Source organism: Temnothorax americanus, unplaced genomic scaffold, assembly GCF_048541705.1.
Source record: "Temnothorax americanus isolate GAGA-0224 unplaced genomic scaffold, ASM4854170v1 Scaffold12, whole genome shotgun sequence".
Taxonomy (NCBI): Eukaryota; Metazoa; Arthropoda; class Insecta; order Hymenoptera; family Formicidae; genus Temnothorax; species Temnothorax americanus.
The window spans coordinates 2426271-2445704 of record NW_027509253.1 but is presented as its reverse complement, the minus strand read 5'-3'; the positions used below and the strand labels follow the sequence as shown (position 1 = coordinate 2445704).

At 46.6% G+C, this 19434-nt stretch overlaps 1 protein-coding gene across 8 annotated transcripts in view; it reads right to left on the bottom strand.

Moving 5' to 3' along the window:
• Window positions 1-326: 326 nt before the first annotated feature.
• Window positions 327-19434, bottom strand: part of Gro (TLE family member transcriptional corepressor groucho) — a 59598-nt gene continuing 40490 nt past the window's right edge. For 3 of the 8 annotated variants that reach the window (XM_077398767.1, XM_077398768.1, XM_077398770.1), the window contains 7 exons: window positions 7686-7739; window positions 6257-6448; window positions 5196-5411; window positions 4670-4737; window positions 4285-4563; window positions 3331-3934; window positions 741-2990 (listed from right to left, as the gene is read on the bottom strand). In XM_077398767.1, coding sequence (XP_077254893.1) covers window positions 2883-2990; window positions 3331-3934; window positions 4285-4563; window positions 4670-4737; window positions 5196-5411; window positions 6257-6448; window positions 7686-7739 — 1521 coding nt within the window. In that variant the 3' untranslated portion in view covers window positions 741-2882. Of the gene's footprint in view, window positions 2991-3330; window positions 3935-4284; window positions 4564-4669; window positions 4738-5195; window positions 5412-6256; window positions 6449-7685; window positions 7740-19434 lie in introns of all 8 variants that reach the window. The other 5 variants (XM_077398764.1, XM_077398766.1, XM_077398765.1 and 2 more) reach the window with 4 other exon arrangements.

Below are 19434 nucleotides of genomic sequence, written 5' to 3'. Positions count from 1 at the left end.
GCCCCGTTTTAATTGTAATTGCTATTTCGCGAGCTATAACGCTTATTTTATCAAACAGATAAACGTTGCGATCTCTGTTTGCCAGTGAACAATATTTTACTCGCGATGACCCCTAACTCGGGTATAATTGCCGCTTGCGTTGTATCCTATTGTGCAGAGTGACCGGATTCGTCATGCCAATTCCGACGGTACGTTCCAAGAAGGCGCGTAAAATTCATTGCAAAAACGATTTTATTTTCTTTTGTCACACACTGAGAGAGAAAGAGAGAGAGAGAAAAATTGGGGAAAATCCAACTCGATGCGAGACAATAAAGAAAATCATAATATTAAAATTTGTCACATATTATTATTGCTAAAAATGCGACGGGGAAAAATGGAATAGATCCTTATTTATTTCCTCAAGAAATTTGCGGATACGTCATCGTTAGTTACATGACATATCTTTTCTCTACATGTGATGCATTAATCAAAACCTTTCAATTCGTCATTGTATTCGCCAGCGAGACGAGAACCGCGAGAATCATTTTCATTCTCGACCAAGCTCAAATAAAGTACATATAACCATCTTTTTTCTTCTCAAAGTTTCATTCGGTCTTAATGTACGTCAAGAACACAAAAAAAGGGCCGTGTAGTTTCACGAATTTATTCATCTCGGTAATGTGCATTGCAATTCGCGCTCGTCTGCCTGTCGAGAATTTCATTCGGCTAATTTTTGGGCGAAGATCAATCGAAAGCAGAAATTTTACGAAATTGCTTTTTATTATATTTTACAATCGGACTAAACGCCTCAGTTATCATAGATTCATCAGTTTTTTTTTCTTTAACATAAAGACATCGTGATTTCAGTTCTGCGCAACGTCGATTTATTAAAGGATAATTAGTCGATATTTAACTAATATTAAACGTCGCGACGAAGCTGCTCCGCTTCTATTGATCTCCGCGTGTCGAGTGTTCACCCTAATTAAAGTAGAGAAATAGTTTTGTTTCGATTGTGTGCAGGGGGGATTGTACTTTACATTAGGTATATTTAAAGAGTCCGGGTGTACGCCGTACAGCGACGTACACCGTGCGTCTCGTTATAATCGTTAATCACAATCGTCGAATATGTACAAAGATTCTGTACAGGGATTCGTCATTATTTGCCATTCGTCGCCATGCATACGCGCTATATCACGTAAAAATTCGATTATTACACGTAGGTATCGCACTATATTTACGATGCAAAAAAAGGTATTCGTTCATAAACTAGTTTATGCCACGAGCTATTTCAAACAGTGGCGGGCGATCGTGACATTGATACTGACACCGACAGAATCAGGAGACGGCTCGAAGTCCGCTGTGCCATCCGTGTCTCGCTCGGCGTTACACGGCAAATTACTGCTCGATATAGCGTAATTTTTCTTCGTCGAAAGTAAAAATTATCGGAACAGAATCAAGAATCTAACGATCTGCGCGATCATTCATAGCTTTAGGTCAATAACGTATACTTCAATAATGAAAGCCGGTGCCCATCAAGCCTTTAAAAAAACGTCGTAAGAACGCACAGAAGACGCCCTGCATTTTTTAAATGCTACTTAAACATCTCTTAGACTTCTCCGTATCTTTATACCGTTCAGCAGGATAATAGGAAGGAAATATACAATTCGTTTGAAGATACAGCGGTTACAAAAATTCGAAATGATGTCTCGACGGTCACATATCCGTTTACTAAAAAGCGTAATGCGATTTTTCGGTGAGTAGGCCGGATCTACCAAGTTGATGCCTTACCACTTTATCGGCCGTCCACTTTAGGCGCGTTATAATCCTACATTTACGTTACTACAAGATCATATATAAGATGAATCTTAATTGTTCGTTGTTACATTAGAGATCTAAGGTCCAAAATAAAAAAAAAGATGTACGCATTAGTGAAAGTGCTCGAAAAGTGTCCGCCTTCCGCTTCACGTGCTATGGTATTTTTCAAAACCGTAAGGTAAATGTACCAACGCCGGGACACTCAAGACCTATGTCTGGGGACACCTTTATCACTTTAAGTTTTAAATAAGTATAACACGAATTCAAATCAAAGATAAAAATATAATACAAGAAAAATATTTTTATCTTTGATTCTTTGATTTTAATTCGCGTTATAATTTATTTAAGGACTAAAGTAATGAAAATGTCTAGACATAGCTATGTGTCCAGACATTTACCTTAATACGCACAAAATCGTAATACATAATAAACATCGAGTCGTCAAAAGAACTTAGCGTGTATTACATAAATATCTTTTTAGCGTTAAAAATTATATTTTAAAAAATTTATTACATTTTATAGAAGATAAATCATTTCCCTGTTCTGAATTCTAAACTTGTTTCCTGGAGGTACCGGCGTGCAATCAAGAATCACCCTGTATATCTAACATGACCGTTTGCGAAGGCTCTTCTCGTTTACTTTAGTGCGTATGCGAATCGCTCCGGTTGGATGGAACGCCGTTCCATCGTCAACGCGTACGCTCGTTGTATACCGGCGACAAACAAGAAGTCCGCGCGCAGGTATATACCGCGTACGTACCGCGTAATCGGCGGAGAATCGGGACGCGCACGTGCGTGATTAATATACATCGCTGATCCCGCTCATTCATGAACACGCGCGCACACATATCGATTTTTCACTCCTCTATTTGTAATTCCGTTACAATACAGATTCGCGTATATGTACACATTTATCAGTCACACGGGCTCTATATATATATAAGGCCGCCGAGAGTTTTCCCCACTTCGCGGCAGCTCCTCGCGCCTTCCTCTCTCGCGAGAGGATGTAGAATACACATTAACGAAGTTCATTATTTTAACATTGTTAAAGGAAGAAAGGCAAGTCTCCTTCTTTTATTAGGAATAGGCTTAGTAAATCACTTCGTATACAGTGGCCTTCTTGTCGCCGGATCCGGTCACAATGTACTTGTCGTCCGCGGAAATGTCGCAGCTCAGTACCGACGACGACTCCTTGGACTGTAAAATTTAACAAAATATTAGCAAACTTATCAATACGAGAACGCTATTCAATTAAACTGTTTAGCCGTTTCGAAAAAAAAGGGAGGAATCTCTTTTAAGAATCTGTTTACTTTTAATCGAATTAAAAAAATTCGGAATCCAGAAGAAAAAAGAACAAAATAAACGAGATGAAAAAAGTAGTTTGACTCAAAGGAAAGTGAATATTATATTCTGTACATATGTATGTTTCGTGAACGCTAAGTTTTAGAATGCGACTCAGGTTAAATAAAGATGAGAATCCATACATGCAGAGAATATAAATTATCCCGTTAATCAGTACACTTTTTTTTTTACTTGCCTGAAATATTGAAGCACCGTACGGCGTACGCCACGCGTTCAGCAGATTGTCCTTGCCGGTCGAGACGAACCACTTGCCGCAGGAGGCGAAACGCAGCGAGAGCACGCAGGAGTCGTGCAGATGCAGCTGGTACTTGTCGGACTTGGTGGCGTGAAGCACCTCGACGTTCGAATTCTCCATCCCGACGGCCAGCCACTCGCCGGTGGGACAGTAACCGAGGGAGAATATCTGCGAGGTGAAATCGTGCTGCTGCAGCTGCCGGCCCTCGCGGAGGTCCCAGGAGCGCACGGTGTTGTCGAGGCCGCCGGTCCAGAGTTTCGACCCGTCGGCGGAGATGTCGATGCAGGACGCGCCGTCCGTGTGACCCTGGAACTGCCTGACCAACGTCTGATTCTGCAGGTCCCACACGGCGATATTGCCGTCGCTGCAGCAGCTGAAGCAGACCTTCGAGTCCGGCGAGATCGCCAGGGCGTAGCACGCGGGCGCCGACGAGGTCAACTCCGCTTTAATTCTGGGCGTGGGACTCGCTAGGTCCCAGATGCTCAGTTGACTGGCCTCCCCGCCGACTATCAGGGTCCTCCCGTCAGGCAGAAGCTTCACGGACCTGGAAAGGTCCGAAGATGTCAATTTCGCCGAATGTCTCCCGCTTAATTTAGCTTCACGGTTAAAAAACTTAATTCTAATTAATATAACCTACCCAGGTAGCACGCGAGGATCCATACATGTCTTACATATGTTTCTCCTAAACGTATCTAATGTTTTATAACTGCTTAGGAAACTATAAAAAATATCAACATATGTGCTACTTGAACATGTCGCTACCAGAAGAAACATATGACTTTATTCGCTACCTATTTTATCAGATCAAATCGCGCACGCGAGCCTTGTCGCGAGAATATCCAGGATCCAACGAGTCGTTTGGACGTAATAGCGCGGAGTTGAAATCGCTCTTACCTAATGTAATTGTCACGTTGCAAACAGTCCAGCTGCGAAACTGGTTTCACGCTGGCGCTGCCGACACTTTGGCCGATGTCCCAGACCTTGACGCAACCCTTGCCGCCGGTGTAGACGTACTTGGTCGGATTCGAGATCGTAACGGCGCAGACCACCTCGCCGTGCGTCAGGGTGTTAATCTGACGTGCGTGACGCGGGATACCCGGTCCTACCAGAGCGTCCGTGGGGAATGGTACGGGCTGCAGCTGGCCCTCGCCGTTCATATGGTAGGAGTACGCCCTGCGCGAAATAAACACAACGTGTTTAACGCGTTCTTATCGCAATGTAGATGAGAACGGCTTTTAGAAAGACCTTAGACAACTTCGCATAAACTGTAATTACGTACGGTTTGCCACCTGCGATGTTGTTCAGTCCGTTACTCGCGGGTATCCTCATGTGACCGTCGAAACCGATCTGCGGAAGAGACGGTCGCGCTCAGTATCGTGACGCGCAGAGACGAGGAAAAAAAAATTGAAGACGCGTTCGTTTAGTACAAAGTGCGAAATAAATGGCCTTAAGAAAAAAACGGTCATCGTCGGTTTCGGTAGTTCTTGCACGAGACTGATCGCGCTTTCAACCCTAAGAGGACCTCTGCCAGTTTTGACCTTTCCGATCATTCGCTGCCGCTGGATTTCATCGGGTTCGATCTAGAGAGGTTTACAGTATCCACGGAAGACAATCAAGGAGAACAATATATACCGTTTGCAGAAGTCCTTCTCTAAGGTCGAAATGAGTTAAGCGGTTGCGTCCAAAATCAATTCGTATTATTCTTTTCTTTTTCTTTTTTTTTTTCCAGTCGCATAAAAGTATATCAGTCAATTAATGAAAGCGTGGTAACGTAAGGACTAAGGTGTTACGGGGTCATGAATCACCATGGAGGGCCGCGCGTATGGCAAGTTGCTGTATGGCGAGGGCGACTGCGGCGGCTCATTGCCGCGGGATGGCAAGCCCTGATAACCCTGCGGTGGCGTTTGCTGCGACGATGGCGGATGATAGACCCGCGCCAAGGACCCAGGGATGCCGCCCATAGTTGGCGTACAACTGCGCGAGCCCCTCGCCGCCGCCACAGGTGTACCCGGCTTGTCGACCTGGCGAACGCACGGTGTTTGCACCCACTTTTTTGCAGACGCTCACTGTGTCGCAATCGACCGATTGTCAGCCGCGATTGAAAATACGCGGATATATATATATATATATATATATATATATATATATATATATATATATATATATATATCATTCCCTCCGTTTCGTTTCGCACGCGGCGGCAGAGAGCCGCTGCCTCGACGACGATCGATCGAGTGAGTGAAAAAGAAAATGCGCTCCGTGTTGTCGCCGGTGCATGTCGCGGAGATGTTACGATATCGTTAGAGTCGTCAGACGTTAAGAGCTGCGCAGAAATTGCGCTTACAACGAATTCTTTGCGCCCAACCGAGGATGCTAGGATGCTTTCACGATTATTTTAACAGTCGCACAGTTTTGTAACGTATACCATTCGTCTCTCTGTCTACTCTACGCTTGAAAATAAATGAGCACACAGAAAAAAAAGTGTCAAGACTTATATACGCAAGAATCTATAATCTTCTTATAAGAATTAAAACTTTTTACTTCAACCTCCTCTTCTTGGTTGAACTATACAAATAACTTCGTTTAAGCGAGTTTTCTTCGTTTAACGCAATATATATATACACCTCATTTTCAGGTTACAGATTCTTGCGTATATACGAGTATATAATTTTGACACTTCTTTTTTTTGTTCGAAACGACATTTTAAAAAAGGAAAGAGGAACGTCTGACGATCCTAAGTATCACGTAAGTAAAAAAGCTCGACTTTTACGTTCGCGAGAGGGTATTCCGGTATATGTATGGGCGACAGAGTCACGATTGGGCCGGGTCGCAGCGCCGAATAAGCTTACTCTCCGCGAGATCTTACATCTTTACTTTTCAGAGACGGTGTACTACGGGCGGAGGAGCTGCCGCTGCGCGACGGCGGCCTGTCCTTAACGGATGCCGAGCCCGCGCCGGATACCGGTCCGCCAACGTGGCCCGGTGCGCCCAGCTTCTCCAGGGTGCCGTTTTCACGTGGGTCCGAGTGCTCCCCGTTCGCGTGCGGCGACGACGCCTCCTTTCGCGATACGCAAATATCAGGAATTCGTTAAGCGAACACACACACACACACACACACACGCAATATCGTACTTAAGGAGGCTCTTACCTCGATCATAATATGACAGATCTTTATGAAATTAATATATGTTGTAAAGTGAACCACAACGGACCGATGCCCAAAACTTGAGCATAGGTTGACGATAAAAACTGTAAAAATATCAGTAATGAAATTCGCATTTTTAACACAGGGCATATGGTAAACACTAAAATTTTTACCGGAAGTGATGTATTTTCTTGGCAAGTTTGCGAGCCAGGTAAACAAAAAACTAAGGAATTGTAGTTAAAATAATAATCTTTCTAATGATAAGAAGAAAACTTGGTGTTGACGATGAGTTATAAAAGATATTGTAGTTTTAATATGACGTACGACAGGTTAGGCGAATGATCTTCCGAGTGTCAAAATAGCGCGAAGTTTCTAACCTCACTTGCACATGTCTTTTCTCTGCGCTGTATGGTAGCGGCATAATTATTCTCTCGCGCATCGACAACCTTTATTTTCGCGAATTTTCCTTTCATTTTCCCTCTCAGCATTCTCACGTTATATCTTTCTTTTGGCTCCATCTCTTCATCGCATCATTCGCTACAACGCTACACGGCTACACCTCACTTAGCTGCAGACTGCTACAGACGATGTTGTGACACGCGCATGTTCTGCTCTTTAGCACTGACGTAGTCAACTGACTTATTGTATAAATTTTAATATTTACACTAATAGAACATATAACTTACTCTTACACTATGTAAAAATCATTATTTATTTTTTTATTTAATTTTCCGATAATTTTATAACCAATTATTAATGATAATTTTTCGGTTGCTACATTGATTAGAGCAGCCTGGTAAGAGCCTCCTTAAGCGTTAAGCATGCGACAGCACGAGTCTTTTAGATCTCGGCGATGTATATCTTTCATCCGCGAAACTTTTTTTCTTCTCTTGTTTCTCAATACAAAAATCTTTTACTTTCCAAGAGTAGAAGCTGGAATCAAAATGACTTCGCGTCGTTTCTCCAGTCAATGTTAATTTTAACACAAGCTTTGACACACTGAACAAGTGTAAAGTTTACAAGTGTAAAAATTGCATGATAATTATACAAAATATAATTTATAATTGCGTGTAAATAAAGTATATAGATATATGTATGTAATTATTCGTCTAAAAAATTTACGACGCTTTTTTTAATGATAGTCTCTTACCTCGTTCGCCACGTCGACAACCAGGTCCTGGTCGCTCTTCTCAGCGTCGCTCTCCTGAAAAGTTCGAAATGACGCATGTTAGATGATGATAACGAGACGCGCTCCACGTGAGCAGTCGGCCAGTCTAACCGAGCCGAGTGCATCAACGAGCTTTTGATGCACCTCCCATCCAAGTAGACGAGCAACTCGACCCATATTCTCGCGCGTCCTACTGGCGGACGCACCCTCCGAGAGATGCATTATTAATCTTGGTGCCTCGCTCACGCGATGCTCCGATTGTGCTCGAACAATAAATTAACGGCGCGCGAACGCCTGGAGGCAATAAGCTTTGCCGCACGGTGTATCGACGTGGAGCCCGTGAATGCGTAATTCGACTCGCAGTTAAGACGATTACGAACAAAATTAACTGAGATGATTTAATATTGAAAATTAAAATATTCGAAAAGAATCGCGTTTTCTTAATTCCTTAATTTTGTTGATCGGATACTTCGGACTCTGTACTTTGAATCCAATTTGGTTGCGCGGCGTGCGAGTAATTAGGAAGAAAGCATTATCTAATCGCAATTATACCTGTACATTTTATCATTCGCGAAACAATTTGCGGGCTATCGCGTTACGTACAACGTTTATCTTATACCGGGCTATATCTATAACAAGCCCGTTACCGTCCCCGCAATTTTGCGTCCGTGCTATACGTCGGCGTAGCGTACACGTATATCGCGTATGGCTAATTTATGTGGCATTTATCTCGTAACACTACTTATCGGTTATCTTTCACTTGGCCGCAAGAGCGGCGGCCCCGCGCCCTCCCCGCTCCCGCCGTTCTCTCAGAACGTGGTGCATAACGAGCTCAAAGCGGGGCACGCGATAGTAGCATTGCCCGCCTAATGACGTAATATTATCGCAGAGCGTATATAACGCCCCATCGATGCACCGTGCGTCTCCGTACGTATGTTACCTATGTGTGCGACGGTGCCACGCGAGATTGCAATGTGCGGGTGCGTCGCATACGAACGCACGAAACCACCTGTGCGCGTCGCGCGAGCGTTTTAAGTAATTCACCTCTTAGGCGGGTATATTTAAAAAATTTCTCCCGCTAACTACCGCCAACGGCCGCCTAACGTGATCTTATCCGACGTCCCAGCGCATGCATAAATTACATTCGACTGCTGCTGCACGGCAGAAAGTTGTCCGCACGATTTTCAGAAAAATTGAAATCGTGGATTAATAAGAAGCTCGGAGTAATTAAAAGTAAGCAACGTAAAACGCCCACGCGAGTATTTTCTTCCTTTTTTTTTCTTAGGCATATCTCCGCATCTGCCCTTGGATATCTTTTGCAGCGAGTACCGTTGCATCTAGGTAAAAGAAACAAGACAAAAAATAGACTTCTCTTAGTTTTAATCACTAATATTTAAGGATTGTACCAAGATGTTCGGTCGTGTTTTAGTTTTATTTGGTGGCAAAAGATAAATCTTGCGCTGGGGAAAGTGAGAACGCGTTTGATTCGACCCTCGAAGGACCGACAGAAAGGACACGAAAGCAGATATCCGGACGAGATAATCGAAAAGTACTTTTTAACAAAGATAGCCCGGCGGATTTCCGAGAAGAAACGCGTTAAATGGGCCGCGCGACATTAACCGGGCCACTACAAAATCGCAATCTGGCAGCGCCAGATACCCTTGGCAGTTCGGGAGGGATGTTTCGAGCTGCTAGGGACACGCAATAAATTTGTGTACGGATGATGAGCTTGGGTAAATAGAGAAGGCAGTGTGGTGGTATTGATTTCAGTGGTATATTACTCGGAGTGGCGAGAGAGAGCAAGGGGGAGAGGGAGGGGGAGGGGGTAAAGGGGGGTGCGAGGTGGCGGCGGAGGAGCGCGGTTATGAGGGAGACCGAGGGAGCCGGAAGGTGACCGAGAGAACGGGAGAGAAGACCGAAGGAGACGACGAGGAAGAAGGTGGCCGGCGGGTGGAGGTTGTCTTCCACCCCTTAACCCGCTCGTTCTAGCGTTAAATATGATACAAATGTTATCATCCCTTCTATTCCGTTCTCCTGTTTCCCACCCGACAGCGGCGGCGGCGGCACACGAACCACGAGCGACCATCCTGACCCCCCGCGGGGTCCCTCCACCCCCTCCTCACCGGCTTCGTCCTTCGCTTCCATACCACCGCCACCCACACTCCTCTCTCTCTCTCTCTCTCTCTCTCTCGCTCGCTCTCTCTTCCTTTCTCTTTCGCAGCGCTGCTTCTTCCGCCGACCTCTTCCCTCGTTTAACCCGGGGATAGCGCGGGATGACGGTATTAAGGGCAGCTCTATTATTCGACCACCCAACCACTCGACTCTTCGCCTCGAGAATTCTCGAATCTTTTTTTTTTTTGCCCCCTCATCCTTCTTTTTCTCCACCACTTTGGCTCGTTCCTTCCTCCGCGTCCCCGCGCCTCGCTCTTCTCGCGCGTCTACCCTAGGTACTTTTCTGTTACGGTCCCTCCGCGCTCCGCTGCGGATCTCCCCCCTCCCGCTTCTTTACTCTACTGCCGAGGTCCTGTACCCTCGTTCCGCGCCAGCCACCTTCTATCGAGGTCCTCTGTAAACAAACGCACGAGAGCGAAAGAAGAATCGAAGGCTTTCCGTGTCCCCTCGTCCCCTTCCGTGTGTCCCGCCGTCTACTGCTTCTTCTTCTTCCTCTTCCTAGTCTGGTCTCCCCCTGTACGCTGCTGACTTTCGCAAAGTTAAGCGAGTGGCTACGATGGGAAAAGCGGCGTGTCCACTCTCGGACGGGAATACGGGAATGGGATTATCCGACCATACGAGCACTCGACTATTTCGTTGCACACGAAATCCGTCGCGTTCGCCGATTGCAAATACGCAGGGATATCATTTGCACATCGACGTTTATTTATTTTCTCGCTGCGAGGCGTAAACTCTCGTAAAATTCTCATGCAAATTTAATTGCCTTGTATAATTTGTAAAACTCCAATTTCGTAGCCTTTAAACACAAAGCGGCTGCAACGCGCAACACAGAAAATGTAATGAAGTACACACTCATTGGTGGCGTAAATCGATTTCTCCGAGATATCCCACTTAAATAAAGAAAAAAAGAAACATTTTAACGGAGAATAATTAGTAGTCACTACGCGTCTTCTGACGTTAAAGCGTATCTCGATGTTACGAAGTATGTGGTAGAATATCCTGCGTATTCGATCTAAGGCGAGACGTAGTAAGCATTGTCCCATAACTTTTACGGGGATGACCGCTTTTATGTTTCGAAGCGGGGACGCAGTGGATATGTATTAAAGCGATTATTATGTCGCGCGCGCTGGACATACATGAAGGGACGAGAAGCGATGTACGAAGGGATGAGCACGCTCGTCGACGACAAAAATCGTTCGTCACCCATCGTCGAGAATAACGGTAGGTCGAAGGTGCCCTGTCGTAGCGAAAGAAAATAATAAAAAGTAATAATAATACACAATCAATTAGAGAAGAACGCCCTTACAGTCAGGAGACTGGATCTTGGTAGCCTAATAATATTATTCGCGTGAATTTTATGTGCAATTCTTCGCCCTGGCAAACGTTGAGACTGCGTTTGAAGACCGTTGGTAATGGCGCGTGGCGTTTGCTAGGGCGAAGAATTGTACATAAAAATCACGCGAATAATATTATTAAGCTACCAAGATCCAAGTTCTTACCGTAAAGGCGTTCTTCTCTTTAATTGATTGTATATCGGGGTTCGACTGTCGACTTATTATTAATTAGTAATTAGTAATATATTTCTCTCTTTGTACTCCAAGAGCATAGAAACTTGAGTGTCGAAGCTGGAATATATTGGAATCAAGATTGACGCGAGATGTGAAAGTTACCGTGATTTACGTTAACGTTGTAGGTACCTGGACGTGAAGAAAACGCACGCGCGATTATCGATAATGACGAGTGTCGATAAATGACGAGGAAACTGACTTCGGAACTGGCTTAAAACTAACATCGAACTCCGGGGCAAGTACGTCTCTTTGGTGCAATAGTAATCTCGGCTTCGGACTTTAGAACTCAGAATCCGTTTCACAGATCGCTTCAGAACCCACGCCTCGCTGAATGCGCTCCTTAATGCGCCCTTAACGCGGGGCTTGTACCGCGCGTCGCGGAAATTGACGCGTCTCGAGGCTGCGAGATAATATTTCTCTTGTCTTCCCTCTCACCTTTTTTTCTCTCCTCCGCGCGGCGACGAGCGGCGAAAATGTATTAAAGCGTTTTTTCAGCGCGGAAAGGCGCGAGAGGGTGGAAGGGCCATCGGGGAGAGGAAAAGGAAAAGAGACAAAGACGCAGACGAGGGCGAAGAAACGGAAGAAAAGGGTAGCAGTCGTTGACGGAGAATGGTGGGGGATTTAGCTCTGGGAAAAATAGTCGTGGGGCGGAGGAGAAAATAAAGGGGAAACGGTTCGTATGAAAATGTAATTAGGGGAAGCGTGGAAAAGCTCAGCTCATTGCGGCCTCCACCCTTTTATTCCGCCACCTTTTCTCACTTCTTCCGCTTCCTCCTTCTCTTTCTCTCTTTCGCCCGCGCGCGTTTTCGCCTTTTATTTCATCCAACTCCTCTCTTCCACCTTCGCGCGATTCCCCGTTGCCACCAATTATGATTCGTTAATCGCGGCGTGCGCGCCGATGGCAAAATTTATCAACTCGCAGAGATATTTTATATGCTCGCGATACAACTAACGCGATCACATTTATTTCCCGTCGACGCAAGCGCTTTGCATTAATTCTCGTCGAATACAGATCTTAAATCCTATTACGATTTTTTAAGCAATAATCATTGAGCGGATAAGTATAAAGCAAAGGCCAATTAAAATACTATAAAGTATTCGACAAAAAGATACCGCAACGAAACAATTGAATTTTCTATTAAGTACTTTTAAGTGCTTTTTTATCTCTAAAATAAGGAAATAAGGAGTACAAGACTTGTACCACTACTGTTCTAAGGCTCAGATATCGTTACCAGCGGCAGGCGTTCGATTACAGAATTTCGAGACGTTGGCGTCGCGACGTGTCCCGACGTTTCGCCGCCGGCATTCGATGTCTATCGTCACATCGCGACATTTTACGTCCCTCAAAGATCGTTCGACGGTAACGTTCGCCATCTCTGGCTCGTCAGTTTTGCGGTCAGACGCATACGTCCCTCCACCCCTGTTGTTTCTGACGAACTTCCTCCATCTCTCTCTCTCCCTCTTTTTCCACAGTTAACCATAGTTTGCACTTCCCATCGGCGATCCTTTATAGCCCGTAAATGTTTTTCGGAATCGCCGCTATGTGAGAAAATTAAATTCGAAAGTGGCCAATAGCCTCGCGCCGCGAGAGTAAAGGGCGGCAGGAGGGAGAGGAGGGGGAGACACGCGGCGGCAGAAAGAGAAATAAAAAGGGGAAACAAGCGAGGGAGGAAAAAAAGGAGAGAGAAACTGAGTTCGAAAGAGGGTAGGGAAAGTAGGGAGGACCTTCTGCTCGGTGGAGAGGATTTCAACAGGCTCGTGCATGTCGTTTTTCCACGGTGTGGAAATTTACGGGCTCCTTAAGCTCCTTCCGCGCCGAAAGCACATTTGCTTCTGACATCCACAACAGACCCTTCCCCCTCTGCTCTTGCCGGCATCCCCCTGGCCTACCCCTGGATTTCGCGCGCATGTATGGGGCGTTGGCGTTTTACTAAAAGCGCCGTGTCTTGCGATGAGAGTCGTTTCTCCGACATGACGCGCAGGCGACGACAATAAGTATTGCACGCGCGCCCCGTGTTATCTCATCTTTTTTAATTCCTCTATATACTGCTTTAATCATCACATTTTTCCCAGTGTAATTATTTACATATTTATACAGCGACATTTTTAACTTTACAGTATCTTGGAATGCAAAACGATTTCTTATCCGAAAATTTGAAGGCAACTGCGATGATATCCCTAGGTGCGTACAACGTTCCCTTTCATCCCCTTTCAGGTTCGCACACGCGATACCAGTCACTCTCGTTCCAAGACACCGATGCATTTGTCCGATAATTACTTCACGTGCGGCGCGTGAAAGGGGCGGCTCGCCCTTGTCATTCGATAAAAGCGAGTTAGCAGTCGGTCCGTGCAGCAACGCGCGGTGCAACGCGTTCGAGTGTGCTCGCGGCCGCGACCGTCAACAACGAATATTCGCGCCTCCATCTGCGCGAGCCGGAGTAGTAGTCGCGTCGTTATAAATCCACTTGTTGTTATGCCAAGCAGCGCGAACGCGGCGCCAGGCGCGCAATATTAAACCTCCTATTAAACGTTCAATCAGCGCGTCCTTATTGCCTCGTTTTGAACAGTATTCATAATTACCTCCGGCGAGCAGGAGACGGCGGGAGGGGAAGGAAGAGGAGAAGAAAAGCGGAGGAGAGTGCCAATGATAACTCGATCCTCGTCGTCAAACGATTATACTATAAAGAGTCACAGCGCCAACGACGACGACGACAACGACAACGACAACGACAATATCGTTCCCTTCTCGTTCCCTTAGTGAGCCACCCTCGGCAAAGGGCTCGGCCCGAAGGTGGTCCGAGTATGTCTCGGGCGTTATAAAGAGCGAAAGAAGCATTCTCGAAAGGTGCGAAACGTGCACACGTACATACAATATATACACACACACACACACACACAGGGTGAGAGGAAGCAAAGAGCGACGAGGCGAGAGAGCAAGTCGGAAAAAGGGACGCGCTCGCTCTCTCGATGCGCTGGAAAGAGGAGAAAGAGTAGGAGGAGAAGGAGGAGGAAGTGGGCCGGCAGGAGGCGTTAGCTCGGGATACGCGGACCCGTCATACAATAAATACGATATTTGCACTCCCGCTCCACCCTATCCCACCCCCACGGCTCAACCCCATCCATCCATCCATCCATCCATCTATCCATCCATCCCGCGGTGCAGGGGTGACGGAGGAGAGTGAGAGGCGGCGGTTGTACGCTCTCTCTCTCTCGGTGCACAGCCAGGGTTCGGCTCCGTACGTAGGGAGCGGATGATGGAAAAGGGGATGGGGAAACGGGAGACGAGGGTGAGTAGGTCGCGAGAGGAGCGGGAGAGAAGGTGCTCGGATGGGTGGTGAAAGCGTTGGTCGGTCGCGGCGAAGGGACGCGAAGCTCTGGCGCGAAGCGAAACGGCGTGGCGGTGTTGTGCGTGGTGTGGTGTGGCGTGGCGCGGTGTGCTGCTGCTGTCGGTGGGCGGGCGGGGGGTTGGCGATGGTATAGATTTTTATGTCTGCGAGAAATACAAAATGATGGATATAAACCTCCTCGCCACGTCGCCGTGTTCCATTCCTCTCTCGCTTTCTCTCTCTTTCCCTCTCTCTTGTACTATCTATCTATCTATCTCCTGTCTCTCTTTTTCTCACTCTCTCACTCACCCTCTCTCTCATTCTCTCTCTCATCCTTCGCCCGTTCTCCACACACTCGCCGAGGGTAGTACACGAAGTAGTAACACTCGTGTACACAACCGCGCGCGACCATACGCGTCCGTGCGCGAGATACACACGTACACGCGCGTTTCACACGAACGACGCGAGCCGACCGTACAACCTCACCTCGCTTACAGCAGAGGAGGAGCAGGAGGAGGAGAAAGAGGGTGAGGGTGAGGCTGGTGGATGGAGGTCTCTTTCCGCCCGGCGCTCACGTTTCCCCACCCCTCCCCCCGCGCGGTCACCCCTGGCCCCCGAGAGCAGCCGCGAACCTAACCCAGCTCCCCTCCGTCTCGCCACCCTTTCTCCCCTCGCCCCCGACCCCCGTGCCACCACCAACCCCTTCGGCTGTACATCGAGCGGCCCCCGCGCCCCGATCCCCTGCGGAAGCTCAGAGCGAATGTTTTGTCATCATACCACCCTGCACGCCGCCCCCAACTCCCCGAGCAACCGCCCTGGCCTCCTAGCACCCTCTGCCTGCACTCCTTCCCCCCTTTCGTCGCCTCTCTGCCCCAAGGCGCCGCGGCAGATACACTCGCAACCACGTACACACCTCGAATTTCCGCTTTAGGTATCCCAAGTGCTTCTTGTGCACGTGTACGTATGCGTTTCATCGCTGACGTCGAGGGGGCCTCGTTTCGACGCGTGTACATACGCGTGTACGTGCATGCGTGTGTGTGCGCGCGAACGCGCGCGATACAGAGAGGCGTCAAAGCGCACCAGTGCGTACACGAGAGCGCACGCTTGCAAGCGCGTGTCGATTTGTAAGCATTTCTTTCATTCAAGGCTGATTTTTTTCGCTGTTACAGTCACGGTTCGCGATATTATGAATGCAACAAATATGCGTTAACAATTTTCGACTGTAAATTAAATGCTCGAAATTGATATGCTTGTGCTATTTCTGTAACGCGTCGCGATGCGTGCGATAGATTATTAAAACTATATATAGCCATTCTATTTTAGAAACAAATACCGTTACCAGAATATAAATCTTTTCCGTTGATTTAATAACAAATAATTTAAACGAAAGAAGAGGTAATTTCTTAAACGTGTTAAGAGTTAAATTATTTTAGCGCCGCAATTTAGACGAATTTCACACAATATAAACATACATCTTTTCATTGCATTTTTCACGTAATACAACAGCGTTAATGAAAAATGTTATATAACTCACGACGATAAATATATTATTGAGAAAAACATTCCGGTCATCACTGTTAATATTACTTTACGTGTCAGAATGCGCGTTATAACGCGAGGTTTATGAAAGCCCTGCGAGAGCTTTCGTGTTGACCGCCTTTCTTTTCGTCGCCAAAGAGCGACGGACGGCTGCGCTTTTTTTCTCGGCGCATCTCTCTTCTCCTCACTGCACCGAAAAAAAACGTATCTATGAAACGAAACACGACCGTCGAGAACCCTACCACTTTTGACGCGTCCCAACTGATTGATTGATTACTTAATTAATTCATTAACTCGGTCTGACGCGTTGATCAGCTTCAGCTGAGCGTCACGTTCTCGACAGGTTTTTCCATTTTTAATTATAATTAATATCAGTTGAATACCTGTGAAACCTTATTTTTTCGGTAATTCCAAGTGATTCTGATTTTTAGAAATGCTTAGGAAAATCGACTTTAAATTTCTGTATATTATATTATTAGAATTTTAACTGTATTATACATTTTATCTAAATTGCGCCTCAATATTCAATTTAATAAAACCGATTATTTTATCGATCAGAATCGAAACGAGATAAGGCGCGTGCGAAGAGAGGTTTTCGGCGTCGAAACGCCGCGTCGTAAAATAGAGAAGCTTTGAAATTCGTAGTTACGCCACTGGGTTGGCCGCTACAACCGAGATCGTCGAGATCTTTATATTCCTGGCGAGGAGAGCTAGTGGAAGCGGCACCAAGATGCAGCAAGGAGAGGTGGCGGGCCAGGAGGAAGAGGAGGAGGAGGGGGAGTGGGTGAAGGAGGAAGAGATGAGACGAAGCGGAGAATAAGGAAGAGACAGATAGACACGGGGGGTGAGCGAGAGACGGAGAAAGACATCCCGGTATCCCGCCTCGGCGAGAGGAAGACAGATCCACCGACGTCTCTCACGAGCGATCGTGAGAGGTCGACAGAGCGTTTTGTAACAAGAACCCGCCCGTCGGAAATATCGACTGTTCCGAGCGCTCGCGTTTGAAAAAGTAATAAGGCGCAAAGACGGATATAAAATTTGTTACGCCGACCCGAATTGATGATCCCGGCTGCGCGGCACGCGGGAAACCCCTTGAGACCGTCAAGAGACCATCTTTTTTGTAATCGATAACCAATTTTACCACTTTATTTACCACTTAGTGCGCGGCTGAATGGCGATCAAGGGATTGACCAGGAAGAAGTGCCATCTTGCTCTTTCAAAGCTTTACAGACGTTTAAATTATAAATTGAATAACGAAAGACTACAATTTCTTTCATTGCGGAAACTTTTACTTTTATCGAAAACGTGACAAAACACGTCATGAAGTTCTGATAATAAATATCTTTTGTTAAGAACAAATTGATTTTAATCCGATCGAAGAATTCACATACATAAAAAGACTCATTGTCGGTAGACGTAGGCGACACGCTCTGTGTAATAATAAACTTTTCAATGCGTTGCCTTGTATAAACTGACACTGGTTTAAGCAGCAAAGAATGTTAAGTAGCCAATAGGGTAATGAGGTGCAAATTATCGAGTGCAAGGGATAGTCCGCGAGCGTGCGCGGCGCGAATCGGAAATAGCGCGGAAGGATGATGGATGAGGGATTCTCGTGGACGCGGGATTCTCATTAGTACCACCGCGCGCAACTAGTTTGAAGTCCGGCTGCATTGGCATGGCCGAGCGCGAAACGATAATCGACCAAGAAGTGCGCAGCTGGCATCGCGTAATATACTCCCGGCGAACGTATTATTGTTATCTAATCGACGCCGTTAATACGGCGGAGGCGGGTCGATAGCGATTCAGAACGACGCTTGCGGTCAGCGGAAAACTACGATCTTACGTCCGTCAGCCGCGAGATAGATTCGATCGCCCGAGGTAATACAGCAGTATACCGAGTCTCGACATCCGGTGTTAATATCGTCAGGACTTACATCGCATGCACGTACATACATACCTTCGGTTATTGTAAAAAGTATTGGAAAAGCAAAATAAAAAGCGTCGTAATACAAAGATTCAATATAGACTTTTACAACTGCAAAAAATGCTTAATTTCTAAGATACGACAATACAATACGATAAAATAATGACGAAGATAAAAAGAAAGTTTCTTCCCTTCTAGTATTTTGAAGTCACAAATGACAATTAGCGGAAAAAAGAGAAAAAGAAATATATATATATATATATATATCTGTTTCGCGAGAGTTATTGCGCGAGAGATCAAGGAATACGTGTAGTTTCATCGTTTGCGTTCGACAAAGGCGGTCGTGGAACGACGACAAATCACACCGAGGATCTTTTCAATTTCCAGCAGAAGGCGCAGCCCTCTTGGCGAGTCGACAGGTGAAACAGGTGAAGGGCGGAGCGTCGGCGCGCGGGGGTTGGATTGCACCGGGAAAAACCGTGCTCGCGAAGTAATCGAAAAATACAGGAGCGGATCCATCAGGAAGTCCCGTTTTTTTTTTTTTTTTTTTATTATTATTATATCGGCGTTGCTGTTCGCGTGGAGCGAACGAGTGGGTTATATTATATACGTATACAGTCGCGATAGAGGGAGACGGATAGAGCGAGGGAAAAAAAGGGATGAGGGGAAAAAAGAGACGGAGCAAAAAAAAAAAGAACGGTGATACGTGTAAGAGCGAGGCGGGCGGGCGGACGGGCGAGGACGGGGGTGCAGGGAAGGGATGCGAATACAAAAACGAAAGAGGAAACGAAGCTGTGCTAGAGAAGAAGAAGAGCGAGACAGAGCGCGGGGTACAACGTACCGACTGACCAACGGGGTTGGACAGTGACGAGCGGGTGTAGGTAGGACCCACAAAATAAACTGAAACCAGCCCCCTCCTATCCCCCCCCGCGCTATCCCTCGTGCTCTCATTCTAGCCGCGTCACCTCCGCCTCCGTGCCGCCTCACCTCTGCCGCCTCCACCTATTCTCCCGCGATATACCCCCCTCGTAGTCCTCGTACCGCCGACCCAACCCCCCCCCCCGCTTGCTTCGTCGACCACCTCCGCGGGTGCCTCTCTACCTCGGCCAAATAAATTACACCGCCTCGTGACGCGAAAAAATCCAACGAGTTGCCAGAGAGAGTGAGTGAGTGGACGAGGCGAGAGATGGAAGACGAGATGG